Here is a 20,785-nt window from a genome sequence, read left to right on the forward strand (position 1 = left end):
TTCTTAGTAGAAGAACGCGCAAGTGGTTTCACACTTTTTGAAATTCACACCGCTGGGCTGAAGTGGGCGGAAAATGTAGATAGCAACTTTCGGATTTCAAACTCATTTTAAATTATAGACAAATATTGAAGCTAACAACTTTGCCCAGGCATAGCCGTGGTATGCCAGTACATAAAAATTTCACTTTTTGGATACACTCCACTCCCACCAGCACATAACTGAAAAGTATCAATTTTAAAATAAAAAGCCGCTCGTTTTTTGTTCATTTCGATAGAATATTTATGCCCTTCATACTTCAATGAAGGTGGAAAATAATAAGTTATTCCACATTAAATTTAAAATAATTGGGCGCAGGCGGAAAAAGTAGAGCTGCCATTATTTCCTTTAGGAATGCAATTTTAAACAATGCATCCAAATCCGTAGTTTAAATATAGCATTATTGTAAATAAGTCCGATATGCCTGATATTTTTATTTAGGCGTTTGATAGATTTGAAAATGCCCACAGCCAATTTTTTTCCATTTCGTCCATTCCATTGAGCGTCTCTTCTTTCTACTGAGGACATACGCACTAGGCCCTGTGAAACAGTTAAAACAAAATGTGAATGTAAATGATTATAAACAATTGTAAATATGTGAGGTAACAATATTTATGAGGAGCAAAGTCGGATAATGAGTAAAGCGTGAGGTTCATGCATTAGATATACAGACATCAAGCATTGCTCTACGATTAATTAAAGAAGCAAGATTAATCAGAAGTCTACTGGAGTAACTTTACGAATTAGTTGTACTTTAGTTGTAAATTTATGCACCAAATTTGTTAGCAATGTTGCCTTTACTGTAGCTCTTGCTTGTATTATCATCATGAGCAGGAAATTACCCTATTAATGAACCCAAGTATAGAGTTATCAACATCTATTACAGAGTTTATTTTGTTTAAAATAGAAAACAACTAAATTTGAATACTCTTTTTTTTTGCAGATCTGACTTGGAGCATTTACGTTCCGTTTTTATGGCTGTGGAGAATGGCGATCTTGGCATGTTGAAGTCGCTTGGCATCAAGGACTCGGAACTGGGTGATGTGAAGTTCTTTTTGGAGAAATTGGTCAACACCGGTTTCCTTGACTGAGTAGCGCCGGATCCGGCTTCTGGATTTTATTATGCACACGCACAGCCCATCAATCCTAATTTCTATTCATATTTGGGCACGCCCTATGATAATTACAATTATTAGAAAGGTGTTGCAGCAAATCTATACATTCAACGCAAAACCAATACACACTAATAAACATACACAAATCCAGACACGAACACACTCATACATCTAATATTTTCTCAAAACTTTCGCAGTTCTAATATGTTTCCAAAATAAGTCCTAAGTTTTATGCTTCTTCTTGCCCATCCAACTCTTGATTTGCTTTCAATTTTAAAACATCTTTTTTAGAAAAAAAAAACCACAAAATATAAAAAAAATGAAAAATATTACAAAAGAACAAAAAAACGCTACTCTGCAAAAATATGTTGGTCAATTGCAAAAATATACCAAAACGAAAATTGATCGGCTTCTCAACTATATCAAGTACTTTCTCCCAATTCTTCTGCGCTCTTTCAATCGGTCTGCATTCTTAGCTCTTAGTTCGTTTGTGTTGGAAAACTTCGTCAAATTTTGAGAAAATTAACGCGCAACTTTCAGTAACTAACTCAAATTTTCAAGAAAAATGAAAACATTACAAAAAAAAATTCACGAAAAAGTAAAAGCAAAATGTAGAAGCGGGATCGTTCGGCAAAAGTAAACAGAGGGAAAAAAAAGAAGAAAAAAAAACATAAATATTTATAAAATGATATCTTTCTTATATGTGTATACTGACTTTATTAATGGATTTGTAAGTGTTTCAAGATGCCTCACTAAAAATCTAGTTTCAATCCCCAAAAACACACTCAAGGTATTCACACAAAGCAGAAATCCTACAAGTATTGTACGTTTCAGCAGCAAAGAAACCAAGGCTATCAGTACAGAACCTTCCAAGAAATAATGCTTAATATCGACCCCACAAGAGTACGTTTAAATTTTAGAAAATTCTTTTCTATATACACACATTTATGTCTATTTATATAGTATATACATATTGGGACATATCGTCTAGAGCTTAGAGTATAAACCACTAGCAAGCCCTGCAGCTATTGTTGTTCTTAAATTGAAGACGTGTAGACAAGCATTCAATGTTTCAATTTGCAACTATGCGAAATACATATATATTTATTATTATAATAAGATAAATAATCGCAAATGTCGGGCTACTGTACACAATGCAATAGCTGAAAAAACAATTGTCGAGTTGCATAATTGATAAATATTTAATGTTTGGAAACTAGTTAAACAACTGGTAAATAAATAAACATTCTTATCACAATATTAACCTTGCTTAAATTGAGGAAAATGTGTGTTAGCTTATTAAACGTTTTAGCACAAGACCTGTCTATCAATTAATAAACAATTAAAATAAAATAAATATATAAAAAGTATAGTAACCAAAATGAAGCTCATGAGATTACAGTTTTTAGCAGCCAATTTTGTTTTATTTTGACTCAAAAACTGACCCTCAAACCGATCTAAAAAAAAAGATATAACAATGGTATCTAGAAAAACAAGAACAAAATTGGCTTCTAAAACTATATTTAGCACTAATCTAAATTTTATCTTTGACTAATATGAAAGAAAATGAAATCCACCCACATAGCTTATGTCTAGGCCCCTTCGGGTAGTTAATATGAGATGAAAAAGCACGGAATTGTTAAAACGCAGTGAAAGTAACTAAGCACATTCCATACGAGAAGTGTGCTCTAAGGTATTTCAGTCCAATTCAAATCGAGTATCGAACCCAACGTTTTAACGGCAGATCATGTACGAAAGGCGAGCAGATAGCTAAAAAAAAAACTAAAAAAAAATAGAGAGAAAAAAAAACACTTAATAATGGAGTTATAAGTACCTTGAATTAGCTGGTAGAAACGCGTATTAAACCAACTATTGATAGAAAAACCAAATTTAAAAACGAAATAATTTATAAACAATTTTATTTGATGTTTCTCTTTATTGCTAATTGTCTATTTAAATGCTTGAAAAGAAGTACTTATGTGTACACAATATATAGAAACATGATTCAAAGATTCAATTAAGAGTGGTATTAAAAGAAATATAAAAATAACAGATCCATTGAACTATATATATATATATATATATATATATATAATATACGTATATTTATGTATATGATTAAGTATATAAACAAGCAACGTATATAATAATAGTAGTATGAACACATACATATCACTTATAAATGTGTATGTATGTATACATGTGTATATGCCCCGTGTAAATAAAGAGACAAGCTACATATTTCATATGGATGCAAATGGACGTAGAACGCGAACAAAACGAAATAAAAAAATCCAAAAAAAAAAATACTACAAGTGATAATTTGATTATTTTTTATGAATACAATTATAACATTTGGCATATGTATTGTTATATATATCCAATGATTCAACACTTTTATATATCGTTTACTCGAAACCTATCAAAACTCCTAACATACACATACATATCTATGCAATTTTGCAGCAATTATGCGTTTCTTTGTGCATATTTTTGAACAATTTTAATATTTATTATACAAACCTAGTACTATATATACGATATTATAAGTAAGCCACAAAACTATATCACATACATATCAGCGAATTCGCTATCGATGTTTAAAAACGCTACAAAACCAAAAAAAAAAATACAACGTAAATTAAATACGGCAAATAGAAAACGGATTAAAATCTATAATTAAGCAAATATGCTACATATCAATATACAAATGAAAACATATCAAATATGCGTACGAAGAAAACAAAAGCGAAGCAAAATAAATAATTGTGAAAGAACTTCAAATTCAAACTATATTTACGAAAAAAAATACAATCTTAAACATAAACCTATACCAAACAAATTCACTTAAAATATTCTTAACTATACTTTCGTTCGACTTCTTTTTTTAATTTGTATTCTTTTCCTAACCGTTTTTGTAACTTGTTTCAGTGTTTTAAGCCCAAAACTGACCCAAAACAAATTAAAATGCTGAAACAATTCTACAAAGCAATCCGCAAAATGCAAAAAATAAACAACTTTTACAATTAAAAATATTGCCTAAATTTGATATTTTCTTTTCCATTTTTTTCTCCAACTACCACAGCATGAAATAGTTGCACCCATGCATACAATACGTATATGTATGTGTGAGTATCTCTATAAGAATTACCAATAAACATATCTGAAAGTGTTAGCAAAACTATTGCAGCAAACAAGAGTTAAGTACTCTTCAAAAATCACACAAAAAAATAAAAACAAACAAAAAATATTGAATTAAAACCAAACTTGGATCCAATTGCAAACGGAAAAAACATTATATCGTATATTGAAAATAAATTAAATATATAACAAAATTCTATGTGTATATGAATATAGATTGAAATGCAAACAAAAACTTAAATACAATTTTGAACATTCCAATGAAGCTATTTCTTTGGTGTGCTGTTTTAAAAACAATTACATGGTTTTACTTAACATAAAAGGGTTTCAAAACAAATTAAAAATATAGACGAGAAAGTAAGTATATCTTCCCTTTTGCAGATATGTGAGTATAGTGAAACTCGAAAATGCTGAGTTTGGTGGAGATGAAAATATCTGTAAAAACAAACTGTAAGATACTACTATTCCACTTATCTTTTATCTTAAGATGCTATATGATATAATGGTCCGATGTTGATAAGATTTTGCAAATGTGTAGGGAGCATAGTGAAACTTATAAGTGCGGAGTTTGGGTAAGATATCTTGATAAACAAAAAAAATGTTTTCCATACAAGCACTTAATTTTCGACGAAGATCTAATACCCTTGTAGACATTTCCCTTTTGCAGATATGTAAGTATAGTGAATCTCAAAAATGCTGAGTTTGTTGACAATATTTTTGAAAACAGATATTTTTGCGATATAAGATACTTCTACTATACTAGCTGCTGTATAATGGTTCGATATTGATAAGATTCTGCAAGCTTATAAATGCCGGTAAGATATCTTGATAGACAAAAAGTTTTTTATACAAGAATAGCGATAATAATAATAATATTTTAATATTTTAAAGCACACTCAGATCTACTGTTGAAAATTTCAGCAAGATTAAGAAGCACAGAAGTTATTGACAAGCCGCGTGTTAGCGGAAGCTACCACAAACTGCAAGAATTTCTATACGAGTGCGAGCTGCATTTGCTGTTGGTAGAAGAAGGTTCAGGGTATCCCCTAGTCGGCCAGTCTTACTTATTTTCTTTATGAAAATTGATTCTGTTCAACATAGCCTTTAATCATCTTCGACTAAATTTGGATTTGTAATTAATTTATATTCAAAATGCTCATAAATTTGTTAAAATTGGCCCAACCTAAAATTTGTCACACAAGTTTATCAAGGTTTCTATCTTTTTATTTCCTTAAAATTTTAAACTCTAAATTTCCTCTAAATCATCTAAGTTTCTTTAAAATAAACATTTTTTAAATTTTTAAATGTCTTTGACTGCTATGCTCAGCATTTTATCGCATTTGGCACTGAAATTTTGTACAATTTGTATCTCCATATAAAATGCATTGCAGAACTACTCCCCTTACTAAGACTTCATCTAATCTTCCCTTTTTTAAAAAAAAATGTATTTTCAAACTAATATAGCTAATCTAGAGTTAGGCTTAAATTAAGAGTTAATATACAAAAGTTCTTTCATACATTTCCTGACATAGCTTTGTCTTTTTTTTCAGGCAGTACATGAGTCGAAATTGGCAATGATTAGCAATGATCGCTAATCTGTTAAATTCTTGAATGAAAAACTTTGTTGTTTTCTTTAAATATCTTATTGAGAATCAAAATATTGCCGAGTTATAATTAATTGAAAATTGAGCTATCAGTAAGCTGTTGATGGGCTTTACTTGTTTCGATACGTGTATGGAACAAGTTTGAATTCAAGAAGAGCGATAAGATACGGCGTTCCGGGCCGTTCGGAATCTCCCACAATTTAATACCCTCACACACTTCCACCTTTACTTTCGCCCAAACAAGTGAATAGAGAGAGCGAGAGGGAGACAGACTTGTAGGAACATTATGATAGCATCTAAGTTAACAGTTGAGAGCGTTTGCTGGGCGATCTCTTTGCAAATAGAACGTTTGGTTTCTGTATTAAAAAAAAAATGTTTATAAGTATTCTAATCAGTTGGGAGACGTTTGCATTGCGTTTCTCATTTGTGCTTATGATAGCCTTCGTAGAAATTTTATTTACTCGCCGTTGATTAGAGGCTCTCAGCAACTGTCGCGTTAGTCGTACTTCATATTTTAGCGCATTCGGTCATCGGTTCAGGTGGGCGCTATTAAAGGTCGGCTTTTGGCTCACGCTGATGCAGTTTGCGATGTAATAAATCTAAGTGATTTTACCTATTGCCAATCAAATGCTCTAAAAAAGCGAAAGTTTGATAACAACCTAGCCCAATCCAGTAATTGCAGTGTCCGTGACCGTAGGCGTCGCAGGTCCAAACAAGCACATATATTTTCCGAGATGCCCAAAAGTATGTGATAGTGTTTATTCAGGCATCAAAAGTTATTTAAGAAGTAAATAAGTAGTACATGATTTATTAGGAACAGTTGATTGGTTCCTTTAAATTGTAATAAATGTAAATTTTTCCCTTTGTTAATCGAAAGTTATAAGATATAAAATAATAGTACGACAGTGAAACTATAAACCATGCACGATCCCAGCGATTATGATTCAGTCTACAGCGAGGAGGATTTCTTGGATATTGTTCAGGGCGCCACAACCCCGCCCTTGATGAACTACGATGAGTTTCTAGTAAAAACGATGGGTGAGTCTTTTTTTTTTTAATTAAGTATGCATATACAATGAATATAGGTTTATATATGTAGGTGTATGTATGCGGCAGTTCACATTAGAGCTGTCTACACCTGTAGACGCTTATCTTATGTTTACCATGGCTTTAAATTTTGATAAAATGCCGTTGCGCTGAAGCTTTTGCAGAGTATGTGAAAAGTCTGGCAGTTATATATGCATATAAGACAAGTATATATCTTGATATATGTACATATAGCATAGTAAATTACCTGAATGTATTCGAATATCTTTGTACTACAAATTAATTAATAATACTTGAAAGTATACATATATACCATATATAAAACTGTTCCAAACCAAGTTCAGTCCCAAATTGACTTTTTTCTATGCCTATCAATTATTTCCAATTCGATTTAAATTGATCATTTTGATGGCAGATCCATGCAACGCGCCAAAATGAAAATGGAACAGTTGAGCTGCTGTGCGCTCTCAGAGAGAAACTGTTAGTCAACAGTTAAACAATCAGATTAAAAGCCGAAGCCAACATACTCTTATAGAAATTAACTGGTATAAAATAACTTAAATAATAATAATAATAAATAATTTATAATTATGTATTACTATCTACACATCATTAATAACCTTTTTTATGTATGTAAACTTATTTATAACTTTATTCAAACAAAGTATATAAATAAATTGATTGTACTGGCTGGCCAAAGAATAGCAGTGTGTAATGGTAATATACTCTCATGTTAACAGAACCCTCTTCTGCACATTTTGTACCCGCTCTCATTTTCCTGATCAGTGTTGCCAGTTAAGACTAGCTTTTTTTAAGTGGGATATTTCTAGCCATTTCCATTGCATATGATTTTGTTGTTGTTGTAATATAACAAAAGCGAAACAATAAAATTTAAGGAAATATACTGAAATGATCAACAATTACACAAAAATTCCTTTGTTATATACATCGTTCGTCGTTTTGTGTTTAATTTTTGGCTATTTTTTAGCTAGACTTTGCTGCCTCTCAAAAAAAGCCAGCACTGTCGCTCACTCTCAAGATCGGTTTGCCCCAATCAGACAGTCACGACAGCGCAGCCGCGCGAGAAACTTCGTTTTAAGTGCGCGGAAGGTTTTTCGTTTTATGGTAGAGGTAAAGACAAGAAAAAAAAACAACAAAAACGCAAAGAAGAAGCAGCGCAAAAGGGTAGCAATAAAAAGTGTATAAAGCACCGCTTTGCTTTGCGATATTAACCATAAAAGTGGCTCGAAATGTTTAATTAAAAGTATATAATCAAAATGTGCGCACAGCACGATTTGGCTCAAAGGCAGTGCAAAAATTCAATTAAATGTGGACGCCGACGTTGACGCCATCGTAGGCTGCGACGCAACAAGTTCAAGTGTAGTGTTTGTGTTGTTGCCAACAAGCGACAAGTTGTTTTAAACCAATTTAATATTATAGTGTTCAAAAGTGATTTATTTAAGTGATATACAAATATATAGATAGCTATATTTGTATTCCATAGGCCAATATGCGTTTGAGTGTTTAGTTGCAGCGCAAAAACAAATTTTTTTTTGGCATTTTTGTCTTCAACTCTTTTTCTTGATCCCACACACACACATACATTCATGTACAAAATCATACATACACACATGAACGCACACAAGCACATAAATTGTAGTTGTTTTTACTGGCTGATTCTTTGACTCACAAATTACCCGAGACGGCAACAGCGACGTCAGCAGAGTTAGCGGCAGTGAAACTGTTGTCTGTTCCACAATTCCATTGTTTCATATCTGGTTTTCCCTTTCCATGCGCGTGCTTATTGGAATGTGAGCGGCGTATTCCCTACACGTTCCATTTGCCAGCCATACCGCTAGCTTCAACCCGGTGTTTGTTTTCTGATCGAGCAGCAGAACAAGAGAGCGCAAGCGAAGCAACCACCTGTGCTGCTCTCGCTCTCTCTTGCTGCGATAAGAAATACACAAACTAAAAAACGGACTGCACTATCAAAATAAACAAACAGCAACAAAAACAACAAACTAAAAACCATGTTAAATTAACCAGCGAACAACAAATGGCATGCAAACAAACAAGAAACTCATTAAGGCAATAGCCCTGTGCCGTTTAACGGTAGTTTGTTGTTCTCGCCCGCTCGCTCGTATTGCTTTCGTATTTGTGTATGTGTATGTGTGTTTGTTTCGGCGTGTTTGGTTTTAATTTTTTCTCTGTTTATTTTGCTTTTGCAAACATCAAATTCAAGGCTGGTACGCTGCAGGTGTCAGTTTTTATAACTTCTTTCCCATCAAATTTGCCACCTCATATTTACCAAATACATTTTTTTTTAGAAATCCATGGCGCGCCTTTATTTTTAATAATTATCGCGAAATATTACGAAACAGCAAATCAAGTGAAAAAGTGTAAAGAATGCCAACGAAAAAGCTATAAATAAAGTTTGAGGTCTGATAAAAAAGGCTATGTGATTCAACGATTTTACATTTATAATCTTGAAATAAGTAAATTACGTGTTTTAAACGCAACGAAGTTTTGGATTCCAAACAATTTTTAATAAAAGCGATTTACGAAAATGGAACCAGCTATTTTAATTGGTAAGTCGGCGGTTATTTAGATCTCCGCGTGGATATTTAGGTTTCTATTTATAAAATTATCTTGTAACACAGCATAATATATAATGTTTTAAGGATAGGACATTTATTTCTTACGAGGACACCGCATGTAAAACAAATTTAATTTTCAAGCTCTTGATAATGAATGAAATTAAATCTCAAGAGTTATTTGGGAACTTATCTTTTTTTGGTACTAACAAATGAGGAAAATTATTTCTTTACTTCTTTGTGTCTTCTTTTCTTTTAAACTTTTTAAAGTTTTACTCTTATTTTAGCTTTTTATTAAGGGCGACTTTATATGAGCTGTCAATTCGCAACCGTTTTTCATGATCGAAGATAAATATTCTTCCCCTTTTACATATTGTCCATATTCCCTATTGCCCATTCGCTATTGCTTCTGCTGCTGTATTGAATCCTAAGTGATCGCAGGTTGGATATCATCAAAATTGATGATCGCATTGCCAGGGAATTTCAATTAATGATCTGGTAGCTAGACATGTAATCATTAACAAATTACGGCCTGCACTTAGGAAGCTCCACACCAAATGGAAAACCATTAAAAAAGCTGCGCAAACAAATTGCAACTTGTAATCTTTTTCCTTTTTTTTTTCTGGGCGTGAGCATTTTTTTTTTCACTCGCTGCTCCACATTCAACGCAGTCGGACAGACAGACAGACACGTGTAGCCAAATGCAAATGCGCATTCGCATTCCGCAGCAGACAGAGCCAGCAGCTGGTTGTCGCAGACAAACCAGAGACATAGATATGTACATATGTATGTGTATGTATGTGTATATGTGTAGGTATATACATACATATGCATGCAGCCCAAACTGAAACCCACACACGAATTGTGGCAAATGGCAAGCGCGAATTGCTGCGGCTCGATACCAAATCGAGTCTCAATTACCGATAGACCCAAACACTCTGCCCACAAGCCTCACAGCGGTCGGATCTCATTAGAGCGCGGGTTACGCAGCGGCAAGAGGGGATATGCTTGTATGTGTGTGTGTGTATTTGGATATTACTGTTGTGGTGTTTATAAAGCGTAACCGCCTAAGCCGGCAATTGGACCACGCCCGCTAGTTGTCTGATCATTAAATGCTCGGCCAAATGAGCTATGCGAGAAATGCAGATGCCCAATTTGCCTATGTGTGTGCGTGTGTGCGCGCGTGTGTGTGTGTGTGAATGGGGTGTGTGCCCGTGCCGGGCGTGTGCAACATGTGGTCGCAATCGTGGTCGGATGCTTGCTGACATTTCTCTGGGCTGGTGCAAAGAAATTGTTTTTCCAGAAATTAAACTCAAATGAGGGCACGAGTATCGGGCGCCTCTCTGCTTCTTCCTCTTCATTATTTTTTTTTCTCTTGTCAATGGGGTTAATATAACCGGGTCTGCAGGGTGTGTTCGGAAACGCTGAAGCTAAATTAAACGAAGCTGAAAAAGCTGTCGCACAATTTTGGATAACTAATGTTATAAATTTATGCTGTCTTAAAGAGCTCTGATGTGCTTGTTATCTGTTCGACATGTTAATACACACATTTATTTTGAATGCATATGTATATACATATGTATATCTATATATAAAACTGTTTGACTAACTGACAACTGATTGGTAATCAACGCACAACCACTAAACATAGAACATATGTATTTTCTATGTCCAAACCGTAAGAGCTAGGAAGCTGAACAAAAATTTGCACTGTAGTTATGTTATGTCATTAAGGCGCACGTTAAGACGGCCTTGCCGCGGTACGTTTAAAATAAATTCTCTCAAAGATCTTTGAAAATGAGTTTGAATCCGATCGGACGGCAAGCTAATTAACTACTGTTGCTAAATCGGTGAAACACGTATTCATTAAGTGCTTATGTAAAGCTTTGAATATTAGTTTCGCACAATACCCAAAAACAAGAATAATGTCGCCAGATTAAGATGCCAAATTAATCTAAGGGCCAATCATTGAAAAAAAAGCCAAACCTTATGAAGATCGGTTGAGTTTTGACCGAATTATGGGAGTCGGAATTTTTACCTATGTCTATATAGGATATTTGAGGGTACCCTTTTCATATGAATTTTGACCAAGAATAATGTTACCAGATTTAGTTGACAAATTGATTAAGAGGCCAAAAAATAAACAAAAAGCCAAACCTCGTGAAAATCGGATGAGATTTGACCGAGTTATGGAGGTAGGAATTTTTGACCTATGTCTATATAGGATATTTGAGGCTACCATTTTCACATGAATTTCGACCAATAATAGTGTTGCCAGATTTAGATGCCAAATTGATCTAGAGGTCAAACCATGAACAAAAAGCCAAACCTTATGAAAATCGATTGAGTTTTTACCGAGCTATGAGGGTGGGAAATATTGACCTATGTATAAAGAGGATAATGGCGGGTATACCCCGGCCTCGCCCGTGGCACATTTAAAATAAATTCTCTCAAACATTTTTCGAAAATGAGTTTTAAACCGATCGGAGGGTAAACAAAAAATTTTCATACAAACGTTTTACGCGATTTATCCACACATGCTGATGGATTTCCCGAAACCCCTCAACATGCATCATCACATAAGGTCACTATAGTGTGAATTTCAGATTACTAGCTTTTACGCTTTGGGCTGTGCGTTGATCAGTCAGTCAATCTTCAGTCAGTCTATCAGTCAGTCAGTCAGTCAGGACAAACAGTTTTCGATATAGAGATATATATACAGATTATATATATGCAGATGTCGCCATTTGACTTTGGCAACCATTTTCACACTCTAATTTATGGCTTCGTAACCCAAACATTTTTACACCCTAATTAAAGCCTTTCCTTCCACTTGGGATGGCAACAAAGCATAAAGCTTTTTTATGTGGCAGCACGTAAATGAATTCCTGTAATTTTATGTTCATGTTTGTATATATACCAAAACAAACAGTCGTTGGAAGTTGATATTCACATATCGCTCAGTTGTTCAGCAAAATTTCAAATATCTTTTTACTACCGAGTCTTTTTGTGTGTTTCTTTATAAGAGATGAGCAGCTAAAACGCTTCGACAAACATTCTTACTTTTAAATATTTGAAAGCGGAAAAATTTGTTTGTATAATGTTTATTTCCATTACAATGTCAATAGTTATTCACTCGCAAATTTTATTTATTTTTATATTCCTAATTATGACTTTCATTGTCAATTGTGAAATATTAGCTTGCAATTTATTTTGTAATGTTTGCATATTTATAAGCCAAACATATTTTTAAAAACTTACCAGTAAATACAATAATAAGAAATTCAACTAAATTTATAATATACATAATTGTTTTTATGTTCTTCTTTGCAACTGTCTAAAAATAAAATGAAATTAAATTATCGGAAAATCTTGAATAAGTGGTCAAGTGTATTCCATTCGACATTTACGATGACAAATGGCGAATTTTCCAACCAACTGTGAGCTTAGTATTTGCTTGGCCCACTCTAAAGTACTTGAGGTTGAGAGTTCTATCAGCAACAAACTTGTCTTAGTAATTGTGTTCGAACGTGACTTTTCATTGTCTTACGTATTTACAGATGAGTCCAAGTATATACATATGTATGTACATATTTTTAAGCTAATACACAGCTGGGCAGTGTATAAACCTTTAACAAGTTGTTGTGGCTGTTGCTGTTGTAACAGAAAATAAACATTGAAACGACTGTCAACAGGCGTAAATACAAATTATCGTTAGCTGGCAACGAAAGTTCTCCCCCACATTTACTGGAGACGAGCAGTTTTCATGTGTTTCCATGTACAATGTCTAATTAGAAAGTTTGCCCACCCAATAAGGCAAATTGAATGGCTCGGTAATGCGACAAAGCAATCAAGGTAAAAGCAAAAGCTGTGCGCATCTCGAGACTGAGTGAATGTTTGCAAAACTCACCTGACCATAAATGTTAGTATCCATTGGCTTTGACTCGCAGTTTTGACTTTGACGCCAAGACAAGTACGAGAAACCGCGTTGAAGCGTCACAAATCATCGACTGCAGTGCAAATCTAATCATTTACAACGTTACCATACACGTTTATACCCTCAACTCGTTGATAATGGTTAAATGGTATTGTGGAAATGTGTCTAACAGACAGAAGGAGCCAATTCCGCCCCCATCAAGCATATATCTTCTAGCCGAGAAGATTATGCCATGTCGCGTCGATCTCAGGGACTATAAAAGCCAGAGACTTTAAATTCGGAATGTAGCTCCTCCGTTCGTCTAGGCAGATCAATAATGATAATAATAATTGCCAACCTGCCCAGTTTCCATTAAATCGATAAAAATCTATATCGAAATCCGTTTTTTCAACGTATCTCTTAGCTTATAAAAGATGTTGACTTTCTTTTATTATAGCCAGATCCAGATTATTTATTTTTTTTTGGAAACCTCCTCCGATCCGCAGAAAAAAGCACCTCAAAGTCTTGAAAGGACACCCATATTTAAGCCCTACAAATTTTATAAGGTTCGGACACTAAGCCCCAAAGTGTATGGTCAATTTTGAAAGAAGAACCGCAGCTTATGCAGCTAAGATCCATAGCTTGCGGGCTGCGATCGTGTGTGTAAAGACGTAAACAAGACAGGCAGGGTATCTCCAAGTCGGACAGTTCGAACATAAGCATGCACGTGTAGTTGTATGCAGCTGAGCAACGATATCAGTTTAAAGTTCCCTTTCTCTTTTATGATCATATATAATTTCTTTGCATTCGCTTCGTTGCACGCAATATCGATTAATGTGACTGATAAGTCTGTTTGATGAATTGATGATGAATTGAATTAATATTAAGGGTAGTGCCTCGAACGTTGCTTGCGGCCCATACTGATTGATTGCTTACATTGATTGAGCTTGGGGCCGCGAGCTATTGCAGCACTCTGACCGCAACTGGGATGGGGGCTGGGCACGCGAAAGCCAAAGATCGCATTCACTTTTAGCGCGATAATAGATAAACTGTTAGATGAATTACTTGGTGAAATTACAGCATGCTTAGTTGTTGATTATGAATTCATTCAATTCGTTATATAAATGCAAATTTTATTTGTGCACAGCGATTACATTTAACATAGAACAGTATAGCAAATCATCTGCTTGAAAAAGTAAAGGAACTCTTTAAAGAAAACCCTTTTAAATACAGCAGCTTTTTTTCTTCTTTATTGCGCATCGAAAGTGCGTCCAGATGCCAATAGATATATTGATAACCCATTCAATGAGGAAAGAATAAAAAGCTATCAACAGAACATCAGCTCCATGGCCAGGGTCAATTATGGAGCTGCTGCTCCTTTGAAACTGGCAAATTCAAGCAAACAGTTAATTGTCTTAAATTAAATGCCACCGACAAGAGAGCATCAGTATTTGTATTTCAATCTATTTGTACGTGTGTCCGTAATTGTCGAGTTTGTTTGTTCATTTACTTCGCGCGCAATCTATCGTATGAATTAATAACACATGACTGGGGCGTCTTCTCACGCTTCGCTGGGAAATGTTGCGACTTTAAAATTTAAACTCCTATCAATTGAGTTGCGGCAATGGCAAAAGCTGGTCGGTTCAGAAGTAAGCGCACATTTAATGAAAGTAAATATATATATACATATATAGGCAGTAAGAAGTAAGCCGCGCGACTCACAAGCCGCTGAGGTACCTTTGCCCGCGGCCACTAAAGAACCATTCCGCCTAAGTGGGTTTTAATAAGCGCTAGGAGAACCGACTTATGGGCAAATATTTGCACCTGCAAACATTTCTACGCCCGGCCAAAGGTGTTGGTATTGAAGGCAAGCCAAAATTGCTTTAAAATATGCCCAGTTGTGCAGCAGATGCCACAGACAAGCTTTTGCTGCAAAGCATTTGATAGATATCAGGAATTGATTTCTGAAAAGTCCTTAAATTGACTTAAATGAAATATACGCCGTACATATCCTCACATATTCTTATATATAATAGCAAACATTTTCTTTAATGGAATAAAATGTATCTATGGGATCGAATTCACTCATTGATTTAAGTTTTCAATTTTCCAATGACAGTTCTTTTCCCATCTGTAATCTGTAAACTCAATGCTCTCAAATCTGTCTTCAATGCTATAAAAAAAAAATCTGTAGCCCATAAAGATGTACGAATGGAAAATTTAATGTTATTTAAGTTCTTAAAAAAGGTAATCGGAAAATAGGTTCTGAAAAATATTAGCCAACTTTTTTACAGTTTAAGCGCTTTACCTCTTTACACCAAATTAATTGTCTGCTGCGTTCTTTCAGAAAAATGTTTACTTAAGTTTGCCAACTAAAATTTTCTAGTGAAATAACAAATTTTCTCTTCTACAATTTTGCCATTAGAAAAATTGTCCAGTAATTTGGGAAACTTTCAAATAATTCAGAGTGTAATTTTTGTAAATACCGAAGATGACTGCAACAACATCTGTTGCTTCCTGGAGAACCGACAAAGCAATCTCCTGGCCAATACGAACATTTTCATACGTCTGTATTTAAGAAACGGCTATGCATTTAAGTCCCGCAACATGGGACTAACATGGGAGTATGTGGCCATAAGTGCTGCGGCCTGGCCAAAACCAGTTTATGTGCAATTGCCGAATCGTTGAGTCTTCTTCTTAATTGTGGACTGACTCCGCAGTCGTGTCATCATTATCGCCGTTTGTAGTATTTGCCAATGCTGCCGGTTGCTGTTGTTGTTGTTGTTGTTATTGGCGACAACATTGCGAATGTCAGCGTAGTCGTTGTTGCTGCTGTTGTTGTTGTTTTTGGCTTGAGTTGCGTTTAATGTATGAATGAATGAATTTCGCGATAAGTAAATTCAATTATCCGTAACATTAATGAATGCGTAAAATTTAAGCAGCAATCTCAGCATTTTGTCAGCTCACCAAAAACCTGCCGCCTAAGTGAATTCACAATCAATTTTGTGGCAAACCAGACGGGGCCACAACACAGCTAACTAACCGTACCAAGCCCACCGAAAGTTAACAAGGCGTTAAGTGTTTTGAGTGGGCCATCGACTAAGATATGGCTAAATAATTTAATGAATATTTATAGATAGACAAAAGTGAGGACGATGAGCCACAAATTAAGTAAAAGCCAAAGTAGAAGTGTCAGAAGTCAACTGCTTTTAAAAAACGTTCAAATGAAGACGATACTATACTAACTAGTGAAGGTGATATGCGTGGGTCGAATCTGCAATACTCTGTAAAATTAATAACAGCAAAAAATATCATTTTCTGGTTCTTTTCAGTCTCGGATTCAGCTTTTTGGCTCAGCTGATTTCTTAATAATACTGAAGTTTTCATTGCAACTCAAAATCGAAATTCAGTACTCTAAACGGTTCAATGCAAACCCGGTTTGCAGCCTTAATTTATTAAATAATATTTATCACGTGTGACTCAGAAATCTCTTCCAGTCAAATCGCAACCCAATTTCCAAAGTATTAGGCTAATTTTAAGCCTTAAGAGGTTTGGTCAAAACCACACCTGAAGAAAATGAACTAAGGAAAACCAATGAATGGCATGCAAAGTATATAGATTTTGTGCTATTTGATCTAGTTAACGAACTTGTATATAACAAAATCTTCAATAAAACATCCGAACACAAAGACTCGCACTGGCTATAAACTGTTTATCAATTTTGTCAGATTTTATGCCTTTTTGGAACGATCAATAGCTTGAACTTGAAGTAAATTTTAAGTCAGGGATTAAATATTTATTTTAATGTAAATATTTATTTTAGTGTTAACATTGACATTGGCATATAACCATAGGGCGGTCGCAATACGTAGTTGTTTGTTGTTTCGGAAACTTAACTCCGAAAAATGCTATCTCTCGTAATTCTGTGTCATCGACAGAATTTTTGAGAGACTTGCCAGCCATTTGTCGCCAAAATCTCTAGAGATTTTATTGTTACATCCGTTTGTAGAAAAATTCCATTATTGATAAAGATTTTCATAAAATTGTGAGGCTTTTTCGAACAGAATAGAGCTCTTGTTTATTTACAACTAGAATTGAAAACACACAATTGCTGACTAGTATGTATGCAAACTTAATAATTATATTGTCATACCCTGTAAATTAACGTTGCATACTAATTTTAAGTGCTGCCCATCCGGCAGTATATGCAAATTTGCTGGCACCGAATGTCGGAAGCGTTGTCCAAAGTGTTGACTGAGTTGTATGGAGCTGCGACTGTAAAAAAGCATATTTGTAAAACAACAAAAATGAATTAAAACTTCCGCTTGCACGCGCCACAGAGAGCCCGTCCAAAACCAAACAGCCAAACATCAGACCAACAGACGCGTCAGTCTGAGCGTTGCAGAAGGCGACCAAAAGTCGGTTGAACCGCAAGTGAGGGCGGACCAGAGGCGAAGGCGGAGACGGAGGTGGACTGCTGTGGGCTTTGACTTTGGCTGGCTGGCTTTAGACACGGACACGGACATGACTTGGGTCTTGTTGTCCCCCACGTTGATAAGCCTTTTGGCAGCACTCGCTCGGTATACTTCAAGACACACTCTGAAAGTGTTGGACATGCTGGTTGCCGGCCCTCGCTTGCCACTTCGCCAAGGGGGGAACAGGTTTTCCCATGATCTTCTGACATTTTTCGGCTGTGGCACACATTGAAATGCAGCCAGTATACTAATTTATGCGGGCCAAAGTGGCCACAAATGTTTGCCTGAATGATGCATTTAATTTGTTGTTTCTTGTTCAAACAAAGGAAAAGTGCTGTTTAATATGGGAACTCTCGGTGGGTTTACCTATTAACAGGCTATACACGCAGTCCGATTAAGCGCCAGCCAGAACTTCGCTGTGATTTCCAATCAGGTGTAGAAATTATCTTCCAGCTAGTTTTGGCTGTTCTATTCTTTGAAAAACGCCTTTGTCGCTTTTTTCTATTTTGACAATCAATAATCAATAATCTATATGTATATTGTTCTCTTGTTCTCCAACGAGTTGTCCTGCATATAATCCTTAACAGATACCATTTTCTTGGTGTTTTATACTGTCAATACTGGCAATAGCCATGTACAGGTTTCCCACCGTTCGTCTCTGTAAGCTCCAAATGCCGGAGACTTGAAATCTGAAAGATGTTTTCTTCATTCCGCCTCCATAATTTCGATTTCAAGACGTGTGTTTTTATGTAAATCAAGAACTGTAAGAGCTTGACAGACAATATTTGGTATGTAGGCATATTTCACTTTTGAATACCCCCTCCGTTTCCTTAAATGAAAAAATATCGTTTTTATAGGTAGAACCTTTATTTAGACATTTTAAATTTTATAAGAATTGGACTATTAACTCCGAATCTATTCAAGAATATATATTTCATATTGTGGAGAAAAGCGAAGAAGCGCAGCAAGCGGCATGTGTGCGTGTATAGTATATGTGTGTGTGTTATATAAGGAAGATGGCTTGTTGGTGCGGAGTTGAGGGTATCTCTTAGTTGGGCACGCTCCGCTAGAGCACTCTAACATGTTATTTAATGGATTTTGTCTTCGTATTATACAACACTGCAATTATACTTTGGTCAGCGCCATATCATTTTGATAAGTAATAAGTATGCATATCTATATTGTGTTCAAGGTTTATTTTTATAGATATTTTTTTTTTAGAGATTTAATTAAAGAATTATATTAAACTATAAAAAATAGCAGATACTATAGAACGAATAGATACCATGTTCAAATCACGTTTGACGAATAAATGCGTGACCTTAACTAATATTTCGACCGGCCCACATGAAATATTTATTATATGAGAACTCTTCTTTATCCAATTCACATCGCGCGTCCGCTCACACCATCGCAATTGAATAAAACATCGATGAGTATTTGTATTTTCCCTCTAGTATCAAACGTACTTTGCGAATTTGTTATGGGAAGCAGTCAAAAGAATACAAAGAAATAAATGGTAAATGTGTGCATCAAAAATTGTAAATAAAATATGTACATGTTTTATAGTAGAACTAAAAATAATCCAGACAAGAAAAGAACGCTTTTCTTCAGCACGACGAAGTTTAAATACCCTTGCATACTGTGTGACATAGAAGTTCTATTGTGATAAGAACCTGCTCATATGTAAGGAGCAAAAAGAAGTATGGAATCAAAAAGTTTATAGTCTAAGATCTCAATTCCCTTACTATCATTCCTATGGCAGCTATAAGATATAGTGGTCAAATTCAGCCAGGTATATACCAGTTTCCAAGAATCAGGCAGAAGGACACGGCTATTTCGTGTCGGCTGTTCATACTAAGCAAGAATATATAGATATATACATTATCGGATCGAAGATATATCTCTCTATGCTTTACGCATGTTGTGGCAAAACTATAATACTCTCTGCTAGGGCATACGAAATAAGACTCAAGACTTCGCTATCGAAATGCGTGTCGCATGCGGCAGGGTGTCACGTACAAAAGGACTTAAAAGTGAAGGTAATCGAACTTCACGAGAGCAATAAGTCTGATAAAAAAGGTAAATACAGAAACGTGAACATACTTATGTATGTATTGCTCCAACTGACAAATCAAAAATTAAAAAAAGAGAAACCCAAACACACATGCACACACACAAATATTATGTGAGTGTTATGAATGAAATGAAAAATGCTGATTATTCTGGATGTGGTGTAAGTGGTGCGAGGGCATTTCCTATATGGGCTGTAAAAGCCAGCGACAAAAGCCAATTTAAATTGAAGCTTCCTGGGCTCATATATATGCCTTGCGTTCAAGCCGGCTTTATGGAATTGTCATTATAAAAACTCATGCCAACAAAGTCACCGAAGCGTACAGGGGCCGCGCCATAAAAGCGATAAAAGTAAAAACACGGCTGAGCTTAAATTTACCTACTAACAAAAATATTGAATAAAGCTCGAAAGTGCCACGTTTGTTTTATTCAACTTAACGTACATGCATTCTGCTTTTCGATGGCGAGTGCGAATCCGCAATTCTTATGCCCTGTTCACAAAATGAAACAGAGTATATTGGACTTGTGCAATGTTCCTCCTTTTGTGCCAAAATCTATCCTCAGTCTTAAGGTAAGAATCATAAAATTTGTCAGGCAGACTAAACAAGACACTCGCTAAGAATCGAAATATAAAGCTCCGAATATTACAAAAGTCCCACATCTCAACAAATCAAATAATCTGTAATTAACCTACAAACCAAGATTAGATTCCTGGTTTAAAGCAACGTCTCGCTTTGAGGTTCGGACCACGAACACAGTTTTCCACATATACGTATCCATGTTT

General features: G+C 35.1%; 2 protein-coding genes and 1 long non-coding RNA gene across 14 annotated transcripts in view; 2 read left to right on the plus strand and 1 right to left on the minus strand.

The window, feature by feature from the left end:
* The window catches only part of LOC135436217 (IDLSRF-like peptide), a 50,007-nt gene extending 46,549 nt beyond the window's left edge, over positions 1 to 3,458 (plus strand). Inside the window, exon 5 of the mRNA XM_064693754.1 lies at positions 980 to 3,458. Coding sequence (XP_064549824.1) covers positions 980 to 1,127 — 148 coding nt within the window. The 3' untranslated portion in view covers positions 1,128 to 3,458. The remainder of the gene's footprint in view (positions 1 to 979) is intronic.
* Positions 3,459 to 6,795: 3,337 nt separating this feature from the next.
* The window catches only part of Dys (Dystrophin), a 172,142-nt gene continuing 158,152 nt past the window's right edge, over positions 6,796 to 20,785 (plus strand). For 3 of the 12 annotated variants that reach the window (XM_064693735.1, XM_064693737.1, XM_064693738.1), the window contains exon 1: positions 6,798 to 6,934. In XM_064693735.1, the coding sequence (XP_064549805.1) occupies positions 6,817 to 6,934 (118 nt within the window). In that variant the 5' untranslated portion in view covers positions 6,798 to 6,816. Of the gene's footprint in view, positions 6,935 to 8,005; positions 8,075 to 9,270; positions 9,532 to 20,785 lie in introns of those variants that run through there. The other 9 variants (XM_064693741.1, XM_064693744.1, XM_064693745.1 and 6 more) reach the window with 5 other exon arrangements.
* Positions 8,956 to 9,392, minus strand: LOC135436218 (uncharacterized). Its single transcript, XR_010437496.1, has 2 exons — positions 9,252 to 9,392; positions 8,956 to 9,194 (listed from the first exon to the last, which is right to left on the minus strand). It is a non-coding gene; the product is annotated as an uncharacterized LOC135436218 (long non-coding RNA).

This window comes from Drosophila montana, unplaced genomic scaffold, assembly GCF_035044405.1.
Source record: "Drosophila montana isolate Dmon_TW-CO22-7 unplaced genomic scaffold, ASM3504440v1 contig_3733_1, whole genome shotgun sequence".
NCBI lineage: Eukaryota > Metazoa > Arthropoda > Insecta > Diptera > Drosophilidae > Drosophila > Drosophila montana.